Source organism: Bos mutus, chromosome 25, assembly GCF_027580195.1.
Source record: "Bos mutus isolate GX-2022 chromosome 25, NWIPB_WYAK_1.1, whole genome shotgun sequence".
NCBI classification, from domain to species: domain Eukaryota; kingdom Metazoa; phylum Chordata; class Mammalia; order Artiodactyla; family Bovidae; genus Bos; species Bos mutus.
Window position 1 is genome coordinate 32,742,241 of NC_091641.1, and position 26,568 is coordinate 32,768,808.

The window sequence follows — 26,568 nt, forward strand, 5'->3', positions numbered from 1 at the left end:
CCATACATGACCACTGGAAAAACCATAGCCTTGACTAGACAGACCTTTCTTGGCAAAGTAACAGCTCTGCTTTTTAATATGCTATCTAGGTTGGTCATAACTTTCCTTCCAAGGAGTAAGCGTCTTTTAATTTCATGGCTGCAGTCACCATCTGCAGTGATTTTGGAGCCCCAAAAAAAGGAAAGTCTGACACTGTTTCCACTGTTTCCCCCTCTATTTCCCATGAAGTGATGGGACCAGATGCCATGATATTTGTTTTCTGAATGTTGAGCTTTAATCCAACTTTTTCACTCTCCTCTTTCACTTTCATCAAGAGGCTTTTTAGTTCCTCTTCACTTTCTGCCATAAGGGTGGTGTCATCTGCATGTCTGAGGTTATTGATATTTCTCCCAGCAATCTTGATTCCAGCTTGTGCTTCTTCCAGTCCAGCGTTTCTCATGATGTACTCTGCATAGAAGTTAAATAAGCAGGGTGACAATATACAGCCTTGACATACTCCTTTTCCTATTTGGAACCAGTCTGTTGTTCCATGTCCAGTTCTAACTGTTGCCTCCTGATCTGCATACAGGTTTCTCAAGAGGCAGATCAGGTGGTCTGGTATTCCCATCTCTTTCAGAATTTTCCACAGTTTATTGTGATTCACACAGTCAAAGGCTTTGGCATAGTCAATAAAGCAGAAATAGATGTTTTTCTGGAACTCTCTTGCTTTTCTGATGATCCAGCGGATGTTGGCAATATGATCTCTGGTTCCTCTGCCTTTCCTAAAACCAGCTTGAACATCTGGAAGTTCATGGTTCATGTATTGCTGAAGCCTGGCTTGGAGAATTTTGAGCATTACTTTACTAGCATGTGCTGCTGCTGCTGCTAAGTTGCTTCAGTCATGTCCAACTCTGTGCGACCCCAGAGACGGCAGCCCCCCAGGCTCCCCCATCCCTGGGATTCTCCAGGCAAGAACACTGGAGTGGGTTGCCATTTCCTTCTCCAATGCATGAAAGTGAAAAGTGAAAGTGAAGTCGCTCAGTCGTGTCCGACTCTTCACGACCCCATGGACTGCAGCCTACCAGGCTCCTCGGTCCCTGGGATTTTCCAGGCAAGGGTACTGGAGTGGGGTGCCATTGCCTTCTCCATACTAGCATGTGAGATGAGTGCAATTGTGTGGTAGTTTGAGCATTTTTTGGCATTGCCTTTCTTTGGGATTGGAATGAAAACTGACCTTTTCCAGTCCTGTGGCCACTGCTGAGTTTTCCAAATGTGCTGGCATATTGAGTGCAGCATTTTCACAGCATCATCTTTCAGGATTTGAAATAGCTTCACTGGAATTTCATCACCTCTACTAGCTTTGTTTGTAGTGATGCTTTCTAAGGCCCACTTGACTTCACATTCCAGGATGTCTGGCTCTAGGTGAGTGATCACACCATCATGATTACCTGGGTCGTGAAGATCTTTTTTGTACATTCTTCTGTGTATTCTTGCCACCTCTTCTTAATATCTTCTGCTTCTGTTAGGTCCATACCATTTTTGTCCTTTATCGAGCCCATCTTTGCATGAAATGTTCCCTTGGTATCTCTAATTTTCTTGAAGAGATCTCTAGTCTTTCCCATTCTGTTATTTTCCTCTATTTCTTTGCATTGATCACTGAGGAAGGCTTTCTTATCTCTCCTTGCTATTCTTTGGAACTCTGCATTCAGATGCTTATATCTTTCCTTTTCTCCTTTGCTTTTTGCTTCCCTTCTTTTCACAGCTATTTGTAAGGCCTCCTCAGACAGCCATTTTGCTTTTTTGCATTTCTTTTCCATGGGGATGATCTTGATCCCTGTCTCCTGTACAATGTCACGAACCTCTGTCCATAGTTCATCAGGCACTCTATCTATCCGATCTAGTCCCTTAAATCTATTTCTTATTTCTACTGTATAATCATAAGGAATTTGATTTAGGTCATATCTGAATGGTCTAGTGGTTTTCCCTACTTTCTTCAATTTAAGTCTGAATTTGGCAATAAGGAGTTCATGATCTGAGCCACAGTCAGCTCCCGGTCTTGTTTTTGCTGATTGTATAGAGCTTCTCCATCTTTACTTCTTATAAAAAGAAAGAACTTTAAAAATAAACATAATAAAATCTAAAAACATTGTTAAATTCTAGCTATGCACTGTGGCCAATCCAAAGGTCTGCTTTTTCTTTGTGTTTAAAGGGAAATTGCTAAGTGTTAGAGATAGGCTTCCCCGTGGTAGCTTAGTTGGTAAAGAATCTGCCTGCAGTGCGGGAGACCCAGGTTTGATCCCTGGGTTGGGATGATTCCCTGAGAAGGAAATGGCAACCCACTCCAGTATTCTTGCCTGGAAAATCCCACGGACAGAGGAACCTGGCAGGCTACAGTTCATGGGATTACAAGAGTCGGACATGACTTAGTGACTAAACCACCACCACAGAGACGGTCCAGCACCAAGCCGCGTCTTTTTCCTTGATGGGCTTGGAAGGATTAGAATGGGGACTTTCTTACTATGTGGTTCACTGTTATGTAATGCCATGTCAATGCACCATCCAAAGTCTTGCCCTATAACATTTGAATTCCACACTTTAGGAAAGAGTTAAAGTCTTTCTTTCCTGTTCCAGAAAGGTTTAGTTATGTGTCCTTATGTATTTATGCCATCTGAGCTGAACTATATGTAAAGCTATTATCACCTTGGAATTACTGGCGCTGCTTGTGATGCTGGCATTTTGGCCTTCCAGCTGATATTGAAGGAACGTGGCATTCAGTGTGGTAACGCCCCTTTTATTGTGAGAATCAGAAATGCATCTATTTAAAGGCAGCATAGGATGGCAGCTAAGAATGACGCAGGCCTGGACAAAGGGGAATTTGTCCTTTTTGAAAGAATTGGAAGAATTCGTGAGCTGGTTCACTGTGTTCTTTCAAATGATGATGCATACACAGAATGGCGGCTGGGAACTTGGCTCCTGGATCACTGTTCATGAGTCTTGGGTCTCAGAGAGCGGCTGGCCCTGGTGTGAGCTCACGAGCCTTGGTCAGTCTCATGAGGGAATAATGCATCCTGTGAGTGAGAGTGAGCAGAGAAAGGGTGGAGGGTTTTGTGCAGTGCAGCTCTCTAAGTGGGAGAGTTAGTGTCAGAAAAAGGCTGTTTTATTCTTTTTAAAAAATGTTATTGAAGTATAATTGATTTGCTGCTGCTGCTGCTAAGTTGCTTCAGTCGTGTCCGACTCTGTGCGACCCCAAAGACGGCAGCCCACCAGGCTCCCCCGTCCCTGGGATTCTCCAGGCAAGAACACTGGAGTGGGTTGCCATTTCCTTCTCAATGCAAGAAAGTGAAAAGTGAAAGTGAAGTCGCTCAGTCGTGTCTGACTCTTAGCGACCCCATGGACTGATTTACAATGTGTTAATTTCTGCTATCCAGCAAAGTGATTCAGTTATATATATTTATGTATTTCATCGTCTTTTCCATCATGGTGTATCACAGGATACTGGATATAGTTCGCTGTGTTATCCAGCAGGACCTTGTTGTTCATCCATTCTACATACAATAGTGTGCATCTGCCAACCCCAAACTCCCAATCATTCCCTCCCCACCCCTTGGCAACCGCAAGGTTGTTCTCTATGTCCGTGAGTCTGTTTCTTTTTCGTAGATCTGTTCATTTGCATTGTCCTTTAGATTCCACATATAAGTGATATCATATGGTATTTATCCAAAAACAGCCCATTTTAAGTGATTCTACTTCAGAAATATCAGTGGATGCTCAAACTATTGGGGTGACATTTTAATGAAAGACTGGATCTTAAGGTCGACCCAGAATATCTCCCTACATGTGCTACAACAGAGATGAACCCAGAAAATACTACCAAATGAAAGAAGCCAGACGCAAAAGGGCAAATCTTGTGTCGTTTCATTTTTTATGAAATATCCAGAATCAGCCAATCCATAGGCAGAAAGCAGGTTAATGGTTGCTGGGGGCCGAGTGGAGGGAGGAATGGGAGTGTCTCCTTAATGGGTACAAGGTTTCCTTTCAAGGAGAGGAAGTGTTCTGGAAGGAGACAGTGGTGGTGGATGTACAACCTTGTGAATGTACTAAATGTCATGTGCATTTTATCACAGTTTAAAAAATACCTCCCCAGAAGTTACTTTTTAATTACAAAGGAAAAGTGCACAATGGAGAAATCTGGTGACCCTGAACCTCTTGATCAAAGTTAGCATCACCAATAATGGACAGCCTGACATCCTATGCCTCCTGGTGGAACACACCATGGTCACATGAGTGTGTAATATTCTTGCCAAAAGAACCCACCCTGAATCTAATCATTAGGAAGCATTTAAAAACGGAGACTTTCATGTACTGATGAACCTATTTGCAGGGCAGTAATGGGGTCACAAAGAGTCGGACATGACTGAGCGACTGAACTGAACTGAATTGAATGGACACACAGACATAGAGAAGAGACTTATAGACACGGGGGCGGGGGGCAGAGGGGAGGAAGGAGAGGGTGGAATGTATGGAGAGAGTAACATGGAAACATATATATTACCCTATATAAAGTAGATAGCCAATGGGAATTTGCTGTGTGACTCAGGAAATTCAAACCAGGGCTCTGTAACAACCTAGAGGGGTGGGATGGGGAGAGAGGTGATAGGGACATTCAAGAAGGAGAGGACATGGGTTCAGTTCAGTTGCTCAGTTCTATCCAGCTCTTTGCGACCCCATGGACTGCAGCACGCCAGGCCTCCCTGTCCATCACCAACTCCTGGAGCTTGCTCAAACTCATGTCCATCGAGTTGTTGATGCCATCCAACTATCTCATACTCGGTCGTCCCCTTCTCCTCCTGCCTTCATTATTTCCCAGCATCAGGGTCTTTCCCAATGAGTCAGTTCTTCGAATCAGGTGGCCAAAGTATTCGAGTTTCAGTTTCAGCATCAGTCCTTCCAATGAATATTCAGGACTGATCTCCTTTAGGATGGACTGGTTGGATCTCCTTGCAGTCCAAGGGACTCTCAAGAGTCTTCTCCAACACCACAGTTCAAAAGCATCAGTTCTTTGGTGCTCAGCTTTCTTTATAGTCCAACTCTCACATCCATACATGACTACTGGAAAAACCATAGCTTTGACTAGATGGACCTTTGTCCAGAGTAATGTCTCTGCTTTTTAATATGCTGTCTAGTTTGGTCATAGCTTTTCTTCCAAGGAGCAAGGGTCTTTTAATTTCATGGCTGCAGTCACCATCTGCAGTGATTTTGGAGCCCAAGAAAATCAACTCTGTCACTATTTCCATTGTTTCCCCATCTATTTGCCATGAAATATTTGCCATGAAATGCTATGGCTGATTCATGTTGATGTTTAGCAGAAACCAACACAATATTATAGAGCAATTATCCTTCAGTTAAAAATAAATAAATTTAATTATAGTAAATAAATATGCTGCAAGGATATATTATACAGCTCAGGGAATACAGCCAGTATTTTATAACTTTAAATGGACTATAATCTCTAAAAATATCAAGTCACTGTGTTGCATACTTGAAACTCAAATAATATTGTGAATCAACTATACATCAATTTTAAAAAGAAATATATTTAAATTCTTGTTTAAGTTTCAATAAATTCTATGCCTCTAGACTATAAAGAAACTGAGCACAGAAGAATTGATGCTTTTGACCTGTGGTGTTGGAGAAGACTCTTGAGAGTCCCTTGGACTGCAAGGAGATCCAACCAGTCCATCCTAAAGGAGATCAGTCCTGGGTGTTCATTGGAAGGACTGACGCTGAAACTGAAACTCCAGTACTTTGGTCACCTGATGTGAAGAGCTGACTCATTGGAAAAGACCCTGATGCTGGGAAAGATTGAGGGCAGGAGGAGAAGGGGACGACAGAGGATGAGATGGTTGGATGGCATCACTGACTCAATGGACATGGGTTTGGGTGGACTCCAGGAGTTGGTGATAGACAGGGAGGCCTGGTATGCTGCAGTTCATGGGGTTGCAAAGAGTCGGACATGACTGAGCGACTGAACTGAACTGAACTGATGCCTCTAGAAAAAATAAAAAAGAGACTTTCTACAAAATAAATGGTCAGTACTCTAATATCAGTGCTAGGAAGGCCAAGAAAGGCTGAGGAACCATAAAGAGATATGACAACAAAATGTAACACATTATTTTGGATTTGGCCTGGACTAAAAACATAGCTAAGGCCATTACTGAGATTATTGGATAAATTTGAATATGGACTGTAGATAAGATAAAAGTACTATATAATGTAAAATTTGGGGGGTTATCATGCTGTGATTATGTATAGCGATGGCCTTGTTATTTCAGAGATGCACACTGAAATATTTAGACATAAAGTATGGCATAGACAGAGTGAGTGAGTGAGAGTTGCTCAGTCGTGTCCAACTCTTTGCAATCCCATGGATACTGGAGTGGGTTGCCATTTCCTTCTCCAGGGGCTCTCCCCAGTGCAGGGATCGAACACACATCTCCTGCATTGCAGACAGATTCTTTACCACCTGAGCCACCAGAGAAGCCTTGTATTAAGAGATGTTTCTAAGTATAAAGACAGGTCCACTCAAAAAGTATCAACAGATACATTCTTGACTTTATCTTATAATCTATAGACAATACGTTAGAGTGTGTTATGAAGTCATACATCTTTTCCAAAGTAATACCCAAAATAGAAGTAGCACTAAATTTATAAATGACAGTCATCAATCAGATGAAATAATTTAGATGAAGCTTATCTCTCTCAAAGAGATGGCATAGGCAACCTACTCTCAAATGGTTCAGAACACGATGTGTGTGTGGCTGGGGATGGGGTATTTGGAGGGAGACAAGGAGAGGGTTAAAAAAATAAAATCAACCCACTGAAAACTGGTGCTGTAATATCATAAAATAGTGAAAACAAGGTCTGATTTGGACTGTGTTTTTAAAAGTGAAACTAAAAATTAATTTTATGTTCTACAAAATTTTAGCAATGGTAACTGGTCACAAATGATTGGAGTGAAAGACGAATGAATCATGTATTGATTTGGAGGGTTGGTAGCATTCACTCGTTCAACTGGATTAGTTGATGTGACATTTTTACTTGACATCTTCGTGTTGTTTGACCAAGATTATGGTCATTTTTTTACAAATTCAAAGACTTCATCCGTTTTCCCAAGCGTTGCTTTTTGTCCTTTGATATTCACAGCATTCTTTTGAATGTTTTCTTTCTTTGCTTTCCTCTTTGGATCTCTTTGATACAAAGACGTGTGCCCAGGAATGGGCTTGCTGGATCACATGGCAACTCTAGCTTTTTAAGGACCCTCCATACCGTTTCCCACAGTGACTGCACCAACTTACATTGGGATTAATTTTATAAATAGATCATTAGGAAATGTTTCCTTAGTTGATCACTTTTGCTTTGTTACACGGCAAGGCAGCAGGAACTGTGATAATGAATACTGAGACAGTGGGCTTACTCTGGTGCTATGAAGCCCCCACAGCGTTGCTTGGTGGGTGGGGATCGGAAACAGTATTTTAGCACACTCAGAGCGCTCCTTCCTGCCCTGGTGCCCACGGTGTGCTGCTTTGAAGACTGCAGTGCTCTTCTGAATTAGGGATTGTAATTGGTCCTCACTCCTCCTCCTCCGTGAGGAATGTCTGGCCTCTGGATGCAAAAGAGAGCAGCTCTTCATGCCAGACTTTGTCCAGTGAAGTCTCCAGGCAAATGAAAGATGGGAAGAGCTGTTTAAGCTTTTCTAAAATCCCATGAAAGTTTAATTTTTCACTTTCCTAGTGCTTTGTCACTGACAAATTTGAATTTCTTTCAGCCTGTTAAGCACGTCTCCTCTGGGCTTTAAACGCTGCTCTGCGCCCCCCGGTGCCCTGTGAAAATGTTGGTGCTTCTGGCCTTCATCATCGTCTTCCACATCACGTCCGCGGCCTTGCTCTTCGTCGCCACCATCGACAATGTAAGTTCCCTTTCCTTCTGACCGTCCCAGAACTGGATCCTAGAGTCAATAGAAGCAGAGTTGAGAACTCCCACAAGGTGATTATAATTTGGGGTTATCCTCCCTACCAAGGGCTTCCCTGGTGGCTCAGCTGGTAAAGAATCCGCCTGCAAGTGGGAGACCTGGGTTCGATCCCTGGGTTGGGAAGATCCCCTGGAGAAGGAAAGTAAAAGGCTACCCACTCCAGTATTCTGGCCTGGAGAATTCCCTGGACTATAAAAGTCAGCCATGACTGAGCAACTTTCACTTCACACCTTACCATGGAACACCTATCTCCTCAGCCCAGGCATGAGGACTCTTGGCTGAAGTGTGGGAGTTTGAAGCATCCCATATATAAGTCTGGATGGGCAGGGACCTTGTTCCACTCATCTCTGAGTCCCCGACAGATGCCTTAGCTGTAGGAAGCCCTTTGCAGATGTGGCTTAAATTCAGCTCTCCTCAGGTCATTTTCTCAGCACTGTTGTTATTTTGGGACACCAAGAAGATCAAACCAGTCAATCCTAAATGAAATCGACCCTGAATATTCATTGGAAGGGCTGATGCTGAAGCTGAAACTTCAATACTTTGGCCACCTGATACAAAGAACCTACTCTTTGGAAAAGACCCTGTTGCTGGGAAAGATTGAAGGCAGAAGAAGGGGGAGGTAGAGGACAAAACGGTTAGACAACATCACCAACCCAATGGACCTGATTTTGAGCAAGCTCTGGCAGACAGTGAAGGGGGCAGGGGGGCCTGGCTTGCTACAGTCCAAGGGGCTGGAAAAAGTCAGACATGACTTAGTGACTGAACAACAACTTTCTTTGTTGTGGGTGCTTCGCACAACATAGGGTGTTTAGCAGCATCCCTGGTCTCCAGCAGCACTCCTTCCCCTAGTCGTGACACCCCAAAATGTCTTCAGACATTGCCAAATGTCCCTGGGAAGCAAAGTCACCCTTGCTTGAGGACCATTGCCCTAGATCCTGCAGGTGACCCATCCCAGATAACCTTTTCCCCTCTTGCCTCTGACATCTCCTTACCAACAGGATTCTTGTTGCAAGCCTACCTGAGCATGCCCTTCCCAGCAGAGTGGAACACTCCCCACTCTGACCACGTACCCATGAAAAATTTAATTTTTTTCTTTGAGTATCCATATGGCAGGGGTGCATTTGATAAATAACATATTGGCATAGATTAACATCCCCCCTGGCAGAAAAATGAAGCTTTTAACCAGATGTTCCCTATGGCCCACATCCTAATCCAAAGGCCTGACTTCAGTTCTGATGGCTTCAGACTGTGGACATATTTAGAGTCAGAAACTCTGCTCAGAAAGCCAGAAAGGGCATTGTACAAGTGGCCTCCACGTCAGTCTGCATATAATCATGTAACTGACTCCTGTCAATGCATCATCAAAATAATAGCAACATGGACCAGGATAAGACCTGTCACTTAGAAGCTGCTAACTCTGGAGCTCCTACGCTCGGCCCTTTGATCATCTCCTGTGATGTCATCTCAAGTCTACGAGATCCTTCCTCTCCTGGCCCTATTTTATGATGAGAGACCTGGGCCTTAGGGCAGTTAGGGCGTCTGCTGGAATTTACGGGACAGGAAGTGGCAGAGCTGGGATTTGAAGCATCCCAGAGGCCCCTGGTTCTAGATGCCCTAAGGGAGATGAATGATTGGGTTTGGGTTGGGGTTCCTGGGGGTTCTGAAAGAGCTGTCATGAGTGGCCAGGGCAGGGGCCACATTGTTAAAGCCTTGGGAACCTACCATTATCCAAAGGGCCCACTCTGTGTGAACCGAATGGTTTGAACATGCTTTTACAATCTTTTTCTATTTCTTGCATCTAGCCCTTGGGATCCTGCAAAGGTCCCAGAGTGAAAGGGATACACTAACGTTAGGGGCAGAAAAGCCGTCAGCCATAGAATCAGCTTATCCTGTAGGTGTTTCTGTTACCATGGGCCTTACTGAGAAGACGCAGGTGGGCGTTTTTACCAGTCGATGAGTCACTCGATCTTTATTATGTGTTAGGAATTGCGCTTGGCAGTGTCACTGGGGCCCGTAGTGAGAGCTTAGTGACCAACTGTGGCCTGGATGGATGGTGGTGGGTTGGGGAGATTCCAGTCTTTGGGTGGATGGAAAGCAGAAGGAAGGGCATGCATGTGTGCTAAGTTGCTTCAGTCCTGTCTGACTCTGCGACCCCATGGATTGTAGTCCGTCAGGCTCCTCTGTCCATGGGGATTCTCCAGGCAAGAATACTGGAGTGGGTTGCCATGCCCTGCTCCAGGGGATCTTCCCAACCCAGGGATCGAACCCACATCCCTTATGTCTCCTGCATTGGCAGGTGGGTTCTTTACCACTAGTGCCACCTGAGAAGCCCAGAAGAAAGGTCATCTGAGTGCAAAGAGCAGCAAGAACACAGAGAGAAACAGAAGCATTTGCACAGAAGGCAGGAGGCTCTTGTTTGATCATTTCATTCGTAACAGGCTTCCCCCCCAAGATATTATCCTTTCTGTCCTCCCCTCCAGCTTCGCCCCTGCAGTCCCGGGGGAATTTACCACCATCTGCTCTTATCATCACCAGCTGAGCCTTGCCTCCTCACCCAAGTCCTGGGAGAGCCTGGACCTTCCCTGTCAGCACCCCAGCAGCATGGGCATCACCTTGGAGCCTGTTAGAAACAGACACTCCCACCCCAAACCTCTTTTTTTCTTAATTTTTAAATTTAATTTAGTTTAAAAAAATTTTTAACATTTATTTTTTGGCCATGTGCATGCATGTTCAGTCACTTCAGTCGTGTCTGACTCTTTGCGACCTCACAGACTGTAGCCTTCCAGGTCCCTCTGTCCATGGGACCTCCAGGCAAGAATACTAGAGTGGGTAGATGTTTCCTTCTCCAGGGGATCTTCCTGACCCAGCAATCAGACCTGCATTTCAGGTGGATTCTTTACCACTGATCCACCAGGGAATCCCTGTAGGCCTTTGTTTTCATAATGAACAAACACCCTTTCCCTGTGTTTCCCTGTCGTGTTCCAGGCCTGGTGGGTAGGAGAGGAGTTTTTTGCAGACATCTGGAAAGTGTGTGTCAACAATACGAACTGTACGGAACTCAATGACTCTGTTCAAGGTGAGTGTGAAGCTGATGGGAGAGCACTGAGTGAAAAAAGACCCCTCGGGAGAAGGGCTTCCCTATGGTCTGACCCCTCACTGCCTCCTTCCGTCTCAGCCTGTGCAGAGGGGCCTGGCTGCTGCCCAGGGCTGGGGGAGCAGGGTCAGCATAAGCTGAGGACAGGAAGCAGGGGGAGCCAGAGGCTAGAGGGCACCAACCCCAGTGACACTGGGCCCCACCCTTCTCTTCTCTCTTGACCTAGCAGAGCTTCCCTCCCTCACCCCTTCTCAGCTCCAGCCCTCATCTAGAATCTTCTCCCCACTCCTCTAAATAGCTCAGAGACATTTATGTCACTTCCTCGCATCTCAGCAGCTTGGTGGGCAGAAACCCAAAAGCTGGCTCCTTTAAGAGCTGTGTGACCTTCCCCGGGGCAGGTCACCTGAGCGCTGCTCGGACTGTCAATAACCTCAGCTGTTAATGCAGGTGACAGCAATGCCTCTGCCGTGCTGCCTCGGCACACGAGCTGCAGTAGAAAGATGAAGTGAAGTGAAAGCCGCTCAGTTGTGTCCAACCCTTTGCAGCCTTATGGACTGTAGCCCACCAGGCTCCTCTGTCCATGGGATTCTCCAGGCAAGGATACTGGAGCAGGTAGCCATTCCCTTCTCCAGAGGATCTTCCCAGCCCAGGGATCAGACCTGGGTCTCCTGCCTTGCAAGTGGATTCTTTACCAATTGAGCCACCAGGGAAGCCTCAGAAAAATAAAGGGTTTTGTAAATGCAGAAAATCGCATCTAAAAACATGTCAAGCCCTGTTCTTCCCTGTGGAGCGAATGGTTCAGTTTTCTGTTGCAGAACTGACAAAAGTGATACTTTGGCTGATAAAACACTGGACAGCCAGTTGAATTTGATATCTCAGATAAACAATGAAAAATTTAGGATAATTTAGTACCAAATATTCGGAGAAGGCAATGGCAACCCACTCCAATACTCTTGCCTGGAAAATCCCATGGACAGAGGTGCCTGGTGGGCTGTAGTCCATAGGGTCGCTACAATCAGACACGACTGAGCGACTTCACTTTCACTTTTCACTTTCATGCATTGGAGAAGGAAATGGCAACCCACTCCAGTGTTCTTGCCTGGAGAATCCCAGGGACGGGGGAGCCTGGTGGGCTGCTGTCTCTGGGGTCGCACAGAGTCGGACACGACTGAAGCGACTTAGCAGCAGCAGCAGGAGCAGTACCAAATATTACATGGAACACACTTAACACTAAAATAAATTGTTGTTGTTTACCTGATATTCAGACTTAACAAGCATCCTGCTTTTGTGTTTGTTTTTTTCTTAGAATCCTACTTAGGGAGAAAGGGACCTTGCTCACTGGGGCGTAAAGTCTTACCGTTCCATCAGCAACAATGGCAATATGCATAATAAAAGCAAAACCACCAAAAGGAGGCGTCATTTCCTGAAGGTTTACTGGGAGGCGCTGGGCTAAGTCCTTCCCATAAGTGGTCTCCTGGCCCTGTTTCAGGATGGGGAAACTGAGGCACAGGGCAGAAACCCAAGGTCACAAAGTCAGGAGTGGGTGATGGAGTTAGGAGTCCAGCTGAGACATGACGAGCTCAGAAGCCCGCCGTCTAAGCCCCTGACGCCATCCCCGCCGCCCCGCCTCTGGGTCTGTTCTCTGCCGTTCTAAGCCATGACCCTGGAGACAGCCGCTCTTCCCTGTTGGAGCCTCATCGTGCCAGGGCGTGTGGTCAGCTGGCAGCTCTGAAGCAGCATTTCCCAGCTTCTGTCGCTTGTGTTCCACTTCCCCGTGTGCAGTTATTCCCTTTCATTTTTATTTTTTTAATTAAAAAGATCTTTTTTGACCACGCAGCATAGCTTGTGGGATCTTAGTTCCCCGACCAGGGATCAAACTCTGCAGTGGAAGTGCAGAGTCCTAACCACTGGACCACCAGGGAATTCCTTTATTTTTCTTTAGAATAACAGGTTGTCAAACCACCAGCCAGATTCAGTCCAATAAGCTAAGAGTGGTTTTTTATATTTTTAATACGTTGTAAAAAACCAAAACAAGAAAAAGCCAAATAAAACAAGACAATGAACCAGGGACTGTATAGCCACAAAGCCTGAAATATTTACTGTCTAGCCTTTATAGAAAAAGCATCCTGACACCTGCTTTAAAACAGTTCATTTTTTTCTACATGTGCATGCACGCTCAGTTATGTCCCACTCTTTGCAGCCCCAAGGACTGTAGCCCACCAGGCTCCTCTGTCCATGGGATTCTCCAAGCAAGAATACTGGAGTGAGTTGCCACTTTTTTTTTTTTTCCTCCAGGGGATCTTCCCCATGCAGGAATCAAACCCACATCTCCTGCATTGACAGGCAGGTTCTTTACCAGTGAGCCACCAGGGAAGCCCAAATAGTGGATTAAGTAGTTAAAAATCATGCTTCCCTTCAGTCAGTTTCCAGCAAAACTGAAAAAAGAAAAAAAAGAAAAAAGATCTGTCCTTAAGTTTTCCTTTGCCGCTTTGGGCACTGTGCCCCTCACCAGTTGCCTCCTGGTGGTAACAGCCAGCCCTTATACATGACTCCCTTTCTGCCAGCACTGCCTGGAATCTTTGGCATCCTTGGTGGCTCACTGGTAAAGACCCTCCTGCCAGTGGAGGAGATGTGGGTTCGATTGCTGGATCAGGAATATCCCCTGGAGAAAAAAAAAATGGCAGCCCACTTCAGTATTCTTGCTTGGAGAATCCCATGGAAAGAAGAGTCTGGAGGGCTTCAGCCCATGGGGTCGCAAAGAGTCAGACACAAATGAGCAACTGAGCACGCACGAGCATGCGCTCACTGCCTGGAATCCTCACTCAGCTGCGAGCATTCCACCTTCCCCTGCTGATGAAGTGGATCACTTACTGTCCCTGTGTTATAGGTGAGGAAACTGAGGCCCGCACAGGTGAATCCAGTGTATGCACTTGACCTCTTCACAGCCTCACTTGTGTCTTTCCTACATGCAGTGCCCTCCACCCAAGGCCAGCTCCTTTGTCCCCTAAAACTTCCCGGTGCCAAGCCCCAAACTTTCATGCCCTGCTCACTAAGGCTAATCTGAAAAGACCCTCACCTTTCCTTTTCCTGAATAACAACCACAAGGCTCACACTATTATATTTAGAGGGTATTTTGTATTGATAGGACACTTTCAGAAGGTCCCTCAGCCCCGTGAGCCCCATATGTCTAAGAATCCCTTTTGAGGTCTTTATAAGGTGCAGGACCCCCAATCCCCACCCAACCCATCTCATTCCAACCTCTTGATCCAGAATCTTTCAGGATCTGAGGGTTTGTACTTTAAAAAAAAACAAAAACCTGCCATTGAGCCAGGCATCTGGGGGCAATACCCAGACTAGGAAGACTGCAGAGTGGGTAGTTCTTGCACCGTTTTCCAGATAAGGACATTGGGGATCATCTGGTCAGTTGCACAAGTGGACAGAGTGGGTGTCGGGATGACTCACTGGCTGCACATGTGCTCATTCTGTGCCAGTGGAAGCCGCGTGGCCTCTTGGCTCCATCTTTGTGCTGGGGCTGTCACCATGCTCCTCAGGGGCCCAGGTGGTCTGTGGGCCTTAGCCGTGTACTCTTGCCCCTTTTCCCACAGACTTCTCCACGGTGCAGGCGGTCCAGGCCACCATGATCTTGTCCACCATCCTCTGCTGCATCGCCTTTCTGATCTTCTTGCTCCAACTCTTCCGCCTCAAGCAGGGAGAGAGATTTGTTTTAACCTCCATCATCCAGCTCATGGCTTGTAAGTGAAATGACGGGCTTCCCAGAATAAACACTCCCTTCGCAGCCAACCATGAGTATTCTGGTGGGAGGAGAGTGGCAGGTGAGGAATTGGAAAGGAGGGGTCAGCAGCTGGGATGTTTTCTGCACTTCAGAGTTTGGATTTAGTTAGAGCGTCAGGAAAGGTGTCCTAAAAATGGGAAGCCTGAGCTAGGATCTGTAGGGTAAGTAGGAGTTGCTGCCTTGGTAGAGAGGAGATAGGCATAGCTCTCCCCGCAAGGAAAATCTGGGTACTTAGCCTCATTGTACCACTAATATCTGTGAATGCTGATGGTTCAGTAAGGATGTTTTCAGCTGTGATTAAGAGAGAAATCCAATTTGCAATGACTTCAGGCACAAAAACTTTACTTTTTTAATATAACAAATAGCTTGAAGGTGGAAGGTGCCAGAGTTGTTCTGGCAGCTCAGCAGTAGCATCAGGAACCCTCCACTCTTTCCATCCTTCTGTGCTGTCATCTTCAGAGTGTCAGTGATGGCCTCCTCATGGCCCCAGAAGGGCTGCTGCAGCTCCTGACATTCATCCTGACCTAATAAACCACCACCACCAAGAGTTTCTAAAGCAGTAAGCAAGGGAAAATACAGCATCAAAAAATGCTTTCTCCTCTCTCATCTCCCTCTTTTCAGGATAATACAGTAATAATTTTCACTGTAGAATTTTCTGTGGCCAGAACTGGGATATGTAGAACCATAAACTATAACAAGTAAACAGGACAGGATGAGTAGCTGCAATAGAGACCATATGTGTCCTGAAAAGCAGACTACTTCCTGCCTGGCTGACCCATGTCCTGGAGCAGTTATGACCCTCTGGGCTGGGTAGCTGGCTGTCCAAATGACACTGGATTCAGCCAGCAAGAATGGGCAGCTGAATGGCTACAGGGCAATATTCTGCCATGAAATACTAGTTGTAATCTTTCCAAGAGACTAAAATAAATGCCTGCTAATAATAAAACCTGAAATTTGTCTTCAGCTCTGACCACAGTCCCCTCGGGTCCCCAGTTGCACACTGTGGTCTGTGATTTATTTGGGCCCTGGCTTTCTTCCAACAGGCCTGTGTGTCATGATCGCAGCTTCCATTTACACAGACCGGCGCAAAGACATTCACGAGAAGAACGAAGAACTGTATGCCCAGACCTCGGGCGGCAGCTTCGGCTACTCCTTCATCCTCGCCTGGGTGGCCTTTGCTTTCACCTTCATCAGCGGCCTCATGTATCTGATACTGAGGAAGCGCAAATAGAGTCCAGGAGCTGGGTGGCTTTCGCCGCGGTTCAGAATCCACATAACCGTTTTGTATATAATCAGTTTTTTTGTGTGTGTGGTTTTTCTAGCAAACACATTGTTTCCTTTAAAAGCCAAAAGAAGAGTTTTTATGTTCTTGAGATCAGAGAATAGACTATGAAGTCTGGAATTCAGAACTCCTGCCCATCCGAAAGCCTCAACATGACAAAGCCAAAAATCTTGCAATGCTCACATCCAAGTGTTCAGCAGGATAACCACGGGGATGTAATGGGATGGACAAGACTCCGAAAAAGCCAGGTCTTGGGGGCATCTTCCCCTAGGTTTGGGCTACACTGAGCCCTGCTCCCTCACCTCAGCTTCCTGTACTGAATCTCTGTGTGTTTAGTGGTGGAAGGTGGGGAGAGGGGGTCCGGGTACTGGAGAAAACTTCCTTGGATGCTTAGCCAAGTTCCACATGAGAAACGGGTATAGGCCCCCCGGTGTTCTGTCTACATCCAGACCAGAGCCCCAACCCTCCTGTCATGGACTGGCTTCAGAAAGTGCCACCCATGTTTGCTGACAGTGTCACCTGCTTGCCTTCAGGAAGGTGAGCTTTAATCTGGGGGTCTGATTTAGGCTCACACGTGATCCCCCAGGCACCTTGTAAAATGCAGGCTCTCCGGGTCCCTTCCTAGACCTACAGAATCAGAGTCTTCGGGGATGGAGCCTGGGAACCTGCATTTGTAACAAGCTCCTTGGTGATGCTCAGGTGCCTTAAAATTGAGGACCACAGCGGTCCCAGGGCTGGGTGAGCAGAACTGCCTCATATATGTTAAAGATCTCATCGTGTGGAGATGGGGAGGTGGGTCTAGACTGCACTGAAAGCCCGAACCTTGGCCTCCATCAGTGGCTCATTCTTCACTGCCTCTTCCACAGCTGCTCACATCTGGACCACCCAAAGTCCAGTCCCAGGGCTTGCATCCTGATAGCCAAACACCCTGGGGCGAGGGGTGGGGAGGGGAGGATACAGCTTTCTCCCTACCCTAACTCAGAAGGCCTCTCCCTTCTCCTCCTGCCCTGCCTTCTAAGGCTGCCTGACTTCTACTAAGCCCCACTTCTGGAGCCATAGAGGACCGTTCGCCATTCATTCATCTGTCCACATAAGTGATGGAGTGTGCCAGGCACGGGGGAAACCGTGTCCAGACAGCCTGTCTCCTCGTGGGGCTCATTGTCTGATGGAGGAGACAGATTAAAAAACCGATTAGGGAAACGAATTACAAACAGCGGTGAAGGCTGCTGAGAACACAACCAAGGATTCAGAAGAGAGGTCCATGGGATGGGAGGGGACCCGCACCGTGCCTGCCTGCGTTTAAAAGCTCCCGGAGGATTTAGATCAGCCTGAATATTGCTCTGCTCAGCCGAGGCAGGTGGTGCGGATGGAGCTGTGCAGTCCACCTGGCACCCGGAAAACCCTTCCTTCCCTGGAGGGGCCCAGGGTCCTGACAGAGAATGAGGCCCCGGGAGGGCCCCAGATTGCTGTGGTTCTCACACTTCAGTGGGTGCCTCTCATGGGACGCTCCTGCCAGGGTCCTGGTAAATGGGGCCGGGGACTCCAAGTCGTTAGGGCTCTGAGAGGATCGGGCAGCACGGGGACCCCAGGACGCGACTGTGGGAGAAGCCCTTTGCCCCTCACTGCCTTTTCCCTCCTGTGTTGTGAGCCTGCTGCAGGAGGTGTGCCTGGGAGCTGTCTTCGCATGTCAGCCCTGGTGCCGTGTAAATGACCTCCTGCTAAATGAAGCATCAGCCCACTTCCTGTGGAGCTGGGGAAATGTCTGGTTTAAGTCATCCAGGGTCTCCATGGATACCTCTTTCATGCAGGATCAGGTTTTCTCTCCATTTACCCGTTCACTCCATTCGGTTTCAGCAGAATACTAAATGCTGTGTTCCAAGCACTGTGCAAGGCTCTGAAAACATAGACCAATCCGGACATCCTGCCTGAGACAGGGCCCCGCTCCCTGCAGAGAGGCCACCAGCACAGTTGCAGGGGAGCATGGAGCCAGAGGCAGGACAAATGACCACTTCCTGCCTCAGTGGAAAACTCTCATTAGTCCTGTTTGGGGTAGGAGAGCAGGGTACACCCTTGGGCTTGGTGGGATGCTACATACACCTTGCGGAGGAAGGTGGGTGTAAGTGCCCCCAAGCTTTCTGCTCGGGTGGCTTGTCTGTAACTCTCTGATAGCCACAGTGGAAACAAGCAGAACCCCTTAGAATCAGAAATCAGAAAGCTTCATCCCCAAGCAATGAATGAATTTCCTTTTCCAAAAGTCTCCAGGAGTGGTATCTGATATGACCCATGGATTTTCCTGGCCGGTCTCTCCACTATTCCTGTATAGCATTCAGAGCCCACATCCATCTGTGATGCCAAGGTTTTGTGAAGCAACAGAGCTTCCTTTCCCCCCACGACACGATGTGCCCTGGAGTGATGGAAAAGCGGTGATGGCATGAGCAAGACAGTACCCAAGCCTTCTTACCCATCGGTAGGTTCAGCCCTCACTTGGCACTCATGATCAGTTACTCAAAGACAACAGAGACAATGAGCTAAGACATCCAAGAGGCAATATTAGGACCAAATGTATTACTGATGAGAACTGCATTCGAGGGAACTGTAGTTTGCATATTTTAGGACATTTTTATAAAGTACTGTAATTCTTTCATTGAGGGGCTATGAATGAAGACAGACTAACTCATTTTTATTACTCGCATTAAAATTACTTTGGGTCTTTGTTCAAATAAGTTTGGAGAATGCTTGATTTGTTGCTCTGCGTGAATGTATATATTCATATGTGAATACAGGAAAATTGGAGACATTTTCCCCCCGCCCTGCCCCACATTCTCTGCAATGGGTTGTGTGTCTCTGCGCATCCCTAATCGAGAGGATGAAGCCCTAGGGTGCTCTGTATTCACTGGTGATGAAGAAACCTAACCCCCCAAGCCTGTATGTAAGCACACTAAACGCGGTAGCTTGAATAGATGCTGCAGCCTCATTTAAAATCTGCCTGGATGGGAATTACTAAACTCGCTAATAGTTGAAAGATTACTTACAATACAGCAAGTTGGACAGTTTTGTATATTGGGGGTGGGGTGCAGTGGTGATGGGGAGATGCTAGGGAAAGGTGTTGAGTTTGAATCTTGATTTGGGGACAAATGTGATTTTAAGAGTAGTTAGATACTTTCTACTTAATGTGCCTTTAAAGTAGTCCATTTTCTGTGTTTTGTATAATCTGAAACTGTACATGGAAAAATAAAGTTTAAAACCAAATTGCCCAGAGCAGTAGATTCCAGTGTTCCCAATGCTGCCAATGTCCTGAGAGAGAAGCTGCCACGTTGAGTGGCAGGGTCCTAACGTGTGGCTTGTACAGCAGCCTGGGAGGGGCTGAAAGTTGGTCAAGGGAGGGTTTCTCAACTCGGTCTGCTGCTTTCATGGGCCAGCTTTCTGGATGAATGACCGACAGTGACACAGGAGCCCCCACACCTTGAAGGGTCCCACGCTCAGTTAACGATCGGCTAGCATCGGAGAAGGCAATGGCACCCCACTCCAGTACTCTTGCCTGGAAAATCCCATGGGCGGAGGAGCCTGGTAGGCTGCAGTCCATGGGGTCGCTAAGAGTCGGACACGACTGAGTGACTTCACTTTCCCTTTTCACTTTCATGCATTGGAGAAGGAAATGGCAACCCGCTCCAGTGTTCTTGCCTGGAGAATCCCAGGGACGGGGGAGCCTGGTGGGCTGCCGTCTATGGGGTCGCACAGAGTCGGACACGACTGAAGTGACTTAGCATAGCATAGCACTGACTTAAAATTCTTAATGATATTTAGACAAACAGCCCCACATTTTCCTTTTGCGATGGTCTCTGCAAGTTATGTAGCCAGTCCCGTTCTTCAGTTTGTATTTAAAAGACTTCTGCTTTAAAGGGTTGGGTGATGATGAAAACAAGACTATCATAAAAATACACTCTTCCCTCCCCCCCAACCCCCCAAAAAAGAAAAATTAAACCAGAGCTTTCACTTTTCCCTAAGGAATGCCAAAAGTAGTCAAGAGTTATACATTCATGAAATGAACCATACCCCTTGCCAGGAGGTACACACCCTGAAGTCACAACCACTCCAGGGTCACTTGGTGATGTGTTGATATCCATCTGGCCCAGTGTGGCTCCTTGTGGCCCAGGAGGGCCATATGACTCTATGACTTAGGGTCATCACAGGCTCCTAAAGGCACCCAATGTGGAATAGGACGAAAGGAACAGGAGGTCTACAATAAATGATCCGGTTTGGAAAACGGATGAGCGGGATAAACATCAGTGCCCAGCGGTCCACGCATGGCTTCCATGCTGGTTACCAGTTCCAAGAACTCCCTTCCATGGTGGGAGTAAGACCAGGGGTTTGTCAATGCAGGAGTTGTCTGGTTCCACTCAGCATGATGATCTCTCTAGTCCACAGTCCTCCAAGGCCTTATCTAAGGTGGGTGTGGGGAGGAGGCCCTTTCCTCCTTGTGGGTACAAAGGGTCTCAGTAGTCCCTGGGGGTTGAAGGCTCTCAGTTCCTCTGACCATGCAAGGCTAAGAGCTCTCATGTGGATTTTTTTAAACAGAAATTTATTATCACACACATTTTGACAGTCAGGGATCCAGTAGCAGCATTGTAGGGTGGTTTTGCTTTATGGTCTTAATGAATGAGATGGACTTCAAGTTTGGACCTGAGAATTCCTACCTCTCAGTCTTATGCTTCAGTCTCTTCGAGCCTTCAGTCCAAGCCGTGTGCCCAGGCTGATCCTTTGTCTGATGAAGAACGCTACAGGATCTGACATATCTTTTCCTATCACCCCATCTATCTTCTGCCCAGCTTTTTGCCTTCACACCACAGACCCTTAGTCTTGACCAGGGCTTAGCAAACTACCGGCTAGCTGGCCAAAGCCCTGCCTTTCTGTGGTCCTCAAATGTGGAATGCTTTTTCATTCTTAGAGTTATTTGGGGCTTCCCTGTGGTCCCAGTGGTTAACAGTCTACCTGCCAATGCAGGCTTCGATTTCTGGTCCGGGAAGATTTCACATGCTGCGGGCCAGCTAAGCCTGTGTGCCACAACTAACTGAAGCCTGTGTGCTCAAGAACCCGTGCTCCACAGCAAGAGAAGCCCCTGCAATGAGAAGCCCACGCGTCGCAGCTAGAGGAGCCCCAGCTCGCCGCAGCTAGAGGAGCCCCTGCTCGCCGTAGCTAGAGGAGCCCCTGCTCGCCGCAGCTAGAGAAAGCCCATGCGCAGCAACGAATGCCCAGAGCAGTCAAAATTAAATAAATAAATATTTTTTAAAAAGAGTTATTTAAAAATGCAAAAAAAGAGACCGTATGTGACCTATAACACCTAAAATATTTATTATCTGGCCCTTGACAAATAAAGTTTACCAGCCTCTGCTTTTGAATCTGACTTGCTTATCCCTGTAAATCTCCCAATCACTGGATTCTCCACCAATTTAGATTGTCGGTCTCAGGCAGAAAGAATCTCAATAAAGCCATATTTTCTTCCATTTTTGTCGTTAAATGAACCATCTTTGGCCCAAGATTGACTTTTTCTTGCAGGAGCATCCTGATGTGTTTATACAAGTTTTTCTGATGCTCACAACATCACGGGTACATGGTTGGTGTGAAATAGATAGACAGTTTAAACCAGGGTTAAACCATGGTTCATGGGCCAAATCCAGGCAAGCACCTGATTTTCTAAACACAGTATTATTGGCACATAGCCACGCCCACTAATTTGCATACTGTTCCAGGCTGCTCTCAAAGGCAGACTTGAGCAACTGCAGAAGAGACCATATGGACCTAAGTGTGAAACCCTAACTAGCTGGCCCTTTACAGAAAGCTTCCAAACCTGGGTGTAAACCAAATGGTTTGCAATAGCAATGCCTGGGCTACCGCCTCCCAGCCTGGAAAGTGGGTCCCAGCTGCTCTCTGCTCCACCACTGTGTCTGTGGCTTATACCACCCACATTCTGTTTTAATCAGGGTCCTGAGTTGCAAGCACCAGCGACTTTGGCTGACTTAACAGAAAAGAAAGGACTTCCCTGGTGGTTCAGTGGTTAAGGCTCCATGCTTCCAGTGCAGAGGGGGATGGGTTCTATCCCTGGTTGGGTAACTAAGATCCCACATGCTGCACGTGTGGCTAAAAAATAAATAGAAAAAAAAAGTTAAATCATAAATCTATTAAAAGGAAGTCAGGTAGCCACCCCCAACTCCCCACACCACATTGGATGGTTCCACAGAACTCAGTTTTCTAAGGAAACCACTGCTGTCATCACAACATGATGCTGCTTGCACCGAGAACTTGATCTTATGGAAAGCATCTGTGCTACCCTGACTGCTTTAGATTCAGAGCTGGGCACGGTGCATCTGATTGGTGAAGACTGGGTCACGTGACCATGGCCTTGCTGCAAGGGAGGCTGGGAAATGCTTATCAAGCATCTTCCGTTTCTACAGTGGGAGGTAAGTTCTGCAGCCCACAAAGACTCAGAAAGAAGGGAATGCCCCCAACAAAAGAGGGAAACTCAGACACTGGGCAGGCAGAAAGGCTGGTGCCTGCTAAACCCCATCAGAAGCTCAGTTCCTTATTGTCCCACAGCTAAGCTAGTGTTTACCAAACGTTATTAATCCATATGCCATCTGCATGCTCTTTGCCCGTAGGTATGTACATTCTGTGCTATCATTGACTGGACGTTTTTTCCCCCTTAAATCAACTCTCTTTTATATAAATGCATTTATTCAGAAGAAAAACTAAATTTATAATTTATTCCAAATTCATAAAGTTGGAGACCAACATCAGTTGTCATTAGTCACCCAGTTAGAAATGAGATGGGCTTCCCAGGTGGCACTAGTGGTAAAGAATCCATCTGCGAATGCAGGAGATGCAAGAGATGTGGGTTTGATTCCTGGGTTGGGAAGATTTTCTGGAGTAGGAAATGGCACCCCACTCCAGTATTCTTGCCTGGAAAATTCCATGGGCAGAGGAGCCTGCTACACAGTCCATGGGGCTCCTAGGGGTTGGACACAACTGAGCAATAAAAATGAGATACAATTAAAACCAAGAATGTTATTAAATGCATATTTCAAGTGGTTGTTAGTAGAAGGTTTTGAGTCTGAGGACCACTCTTTCTCTTTTTCTTAAAGAATATATAGTTTTAATATTTATTTATTTGGCTGAACCAGGTCAGAGTTGTGGCATGGAGGATCTAGTTCCCTGACCAGGGATCAAACCAGGGCCCCCTGCATTGGCAGTGTGGAATCTTAGCCCCTGGGCCACCAGGGAAGTCCCCTTGCTCTTACTTAACTAAGAAAGGAGGTTAGAGACTTCCCTGGTGGTCCAGGGCTGAGACTGTGCTGCCAATGCAGGGGGGCCAGGTTCGATTCCTGGTCAGGGAACTAGATTTCATGCCACAACTTGGAGTTCACATACCGTGACTAAAGATTGAAGGTCCTGTGTGCCACAAGTAAGACTGAGTGATGCCAAATTAGGAAAAAAAAAAAAATATATATATATATATAAAAAAGAGGTTAGTAACAGAAGCGCAGGTGTTAAAAATGATCAGGACCATACCTACTTGATCTACTCAGTAAGTGAACAGAAGAGGATCACTTCCTCTTTTGTGATGTGACTTCAGGTACCAGGTGAATCTGTTCGCTGCCACTGGGAGTATTTGCCTGGTAGTTTACTTTCAAACCTGTCATAGTTTCCTGGTGTTGCTTTAAGAGATCACCACAACCTTAGTGGCTTTAAAACAACATAAATTTATTATCTCACATTACTGCAGGTCAGAAGTCTCAAATTAGTTTCGTTGGGTGTTGGCAGGGCTGATTTCTTCTAGAAGGTCCAGGAGAAGAATTCATATCTTCCCTTTGTGTCTAAATCCACCTGCGTTCCTTGGTGTATGGTCCCTCCCTCCATCTTCAAAGCATCTTCTCTTCTCTCTGACCTCCTAGGACCCTGTGATCACACTGGGCTCGCCCTGATAAGCCAGGATAAACTTCCCATCTCAAGATTCTTAACTTAATCACATCTTCAAAGTCCCTTTGCTATGTAAAGTAATACATCACAGCTTCTGGAACTAGAAAGTGGACATCTTTTGGGAGGGGCATGATTCACCTACCTCAACCCCTCCAATCTCGTCTTTCTTATATGGATCCATTGGAAGAGTGTGCTAGTTGCTCAGTCGTGTCTGCAACCCCATGGACTGTAGCCGGCCAGGCTCCTCTGTCCATGGGATTCTCCAGGCAAGAATACTGGAGTGGGTTGCCATTTCCTTCTCCAGGGGATCTTCCCGACCCAGGGATTGAACCTGGGTCTCCTACATTACAGGCGCATTCTTTAACATCTGAGCACCAGGGAGGCCCTGCATTGGGGGAGGACATGTGTAATACAAGAAAGCGTGAACTCTGATGTCCTCACTGGTGTAAGGGAATTCACACGTGTGATTTGTTTCTCCCTTGTTGGATTTCCTCCGTCTCCTCTGTCTGAACTGGGTTTCCTCTCTCAAGCTGACCTTGTAGGACCTCCCAATCCAACAGGAAATTAGAAATATATATTTTGGGAACTTCCTGGCAGTCCAGTGGTTAAGACTCCCGCTTCCACTGCAGAGGGAGTAGGTTCCATCCTGGTCAGGGAGCTGAGATCCTACCTGCCACACTGCATGGCCGAAAAAAGAGAAAAAGAAAAGAAGCAAGTGTTTAGCCACACTTGGGTGTATGATCAGATGCTTCCAGCTTCCAAGAAAGCCCGTCCTCTCTCCCTCCTCTAAGCACAGTTCTCCCTCGAGCTTCTGGGCTTGGGCTCCGGGTGGAAGGGGCTGGAGGAACCGCGTTGTGCAGCCCTGCACAGATGGCCTGCGGGAGAGGCAGCCCTGCCAGGTGTCCGGAGCTCACTAATTACAGAGCCTCTCTGGCTTTAGGAAGCTGAGGTTTCTGACTCATCACCCGTGGGGCAGGAGCCTTCATTTGCCTTTTTCTGTTCTGATCATTGCTTTCCTTGCCCCCCATCGAAGGCCATGGCCTGGGACTTCTGTGACCAACCAAACCCTCCCTGGGAGGGAGTGTAAACCAGAGTTCCGACCCGACTGGGCAATTAGGAGCCAAGAGGCTTGAGTCAGCTACTTAGACTCTTTAAACCTCATGTCCTAATCTGCAAAGCCAGAATGATACTTAGTCGCAGGGTCTCTCCTCCCCTGAATATTTGTGGAGCAGGTACCATGTGCCACACATTGAGCTAGGCACCGAGACAGGTTGTATCACACAGGATAGCCCCATGCACTCATGGAGCCTACATGGTCGTGGGGGAGGGGGGCAGACAATAAACGAGAAAAAGGATAAGTAAAATTACAAGTCGGCAGCAGAAACCAACACCACATTGTAAAGCAAATATCCTCCAATTGAAATAAATTTTCAAGAAGTTTGAAAACAGGAAAAAGCTACACATTGGGATATAATCTGTGAGGGAAACAGTGTATTATAAAGAGAGCAACCTGGGCTAGGTGAGGACTCAGTGATGAGATGACTCTGAAGCTAAGACCAGGAGAGCTGAGGGCGGGAAGGCATGGGCCAGTCTGTATACAGGGGCACGAGGATGAAACAGATGGTGCAGCAGTGTTCACCCCGGCCCTGTCACCATGTGGGGCATTGTGCTTCCAGACCAACCCAGAACTGCAGCTTACAAAGTGCCTTCGTATGAACTGTACCATTTGATTCTTGTGACCACCCACCCAATAGAGAGGGCAGACCCTGGTGTGCCCATTTGATTGGTGGGAAAGTGATGGGAAGAGCAGTTAAGTACAGCAAGGAGGCAAAGCCTTTCCCTTTGTCTCTGATCTCCCCAAAAGTCGCCTGCTTTGATTGACAGTCCATGCGTGCTTAGTCGCTCAGTCGTATCTGACTCTTTGTGACCCCCATGGACTGTAGACTCCTCTGTCCATGAGATTCTCCAGGCAAGAATACTTGAATGGGTTGCCTTTTCTTTCTTCGGGGGATCTTCCTGACCCAGGGATCGAACCCAGGTCTCCTGCATTTGCAGGCGGATTCTGTACAGTCTGAGACACCAGGGAAGCCCTTGATTGACGGGGGATGCTTGCAAGATAGCGGGTGAGTTAGCTACTGCCGTGCAACCACAGCCACAATGCATACGACAATCAGTGTTCATTGTTCACACGTCCGGGACCAGCTAGGGTTTGGATGGGTGGGTATGCTGACCTTGGCTGGATATGCTCACAGGTCTAGGTGTTGGCTGGTGATGCCCTTGGGTGAAGTGACTGGGGCGGCTCAACCTCCTTCCTGTCTCCTGTCCTGTATCAGACTGACTCAGGTATCATCTCATGTGATGGCAGAGATGCAGGAGAGCAAGTGGCCACATAAAGCCTCTTAAGCTTGCAATTAAGATAC

General features: G+C 46.9%; 1 protein-coding gene across 3 annotated transcripts in view; it reads left to right on the plus strand.

Moving 5' to 3' along the window:
- Window positions 1–21,678, plus strand: part of EMP2 (epithelial membrane protein 2) — a 47,829-nt gene extending 26,151 nt beyond the window's left edge. The window contains exons 2-6 of one of the 3 annotated variants that reach the window (XR_011462679.1): window positions 7,805–7,945; window positions 10,994–11,084; window positions 14,708–14,854; window positions 15,939–20,623; window positions 21,123–21,678. Coding sequence is in view for 1 of the 3 variants with exons in the window: in XM_005889264.3 (XP_005889326.1) it covers window positions 7,868–7,945; window positions 10,994–11,084; window positions 14,708–14,854; window positions 15,939–16,126 (504 nt within the window). In the remaining 2 variants the exon portion in view is untranslated. Of the gene's footprint in view, window positions 1–7,804; window positions 7,946–10,993; window positions 11,085–14,707; window positions 14,855–15,938 lie in introns of all 3 variants that reach the window. The other 2 variants (XR_011462678.1, XM_005889264.3) reach the window with 2 other exon arrangements.
- The last annotated feature ends 4,890 nt before the right edge of the window (window positions 21,679–26,568 follow it).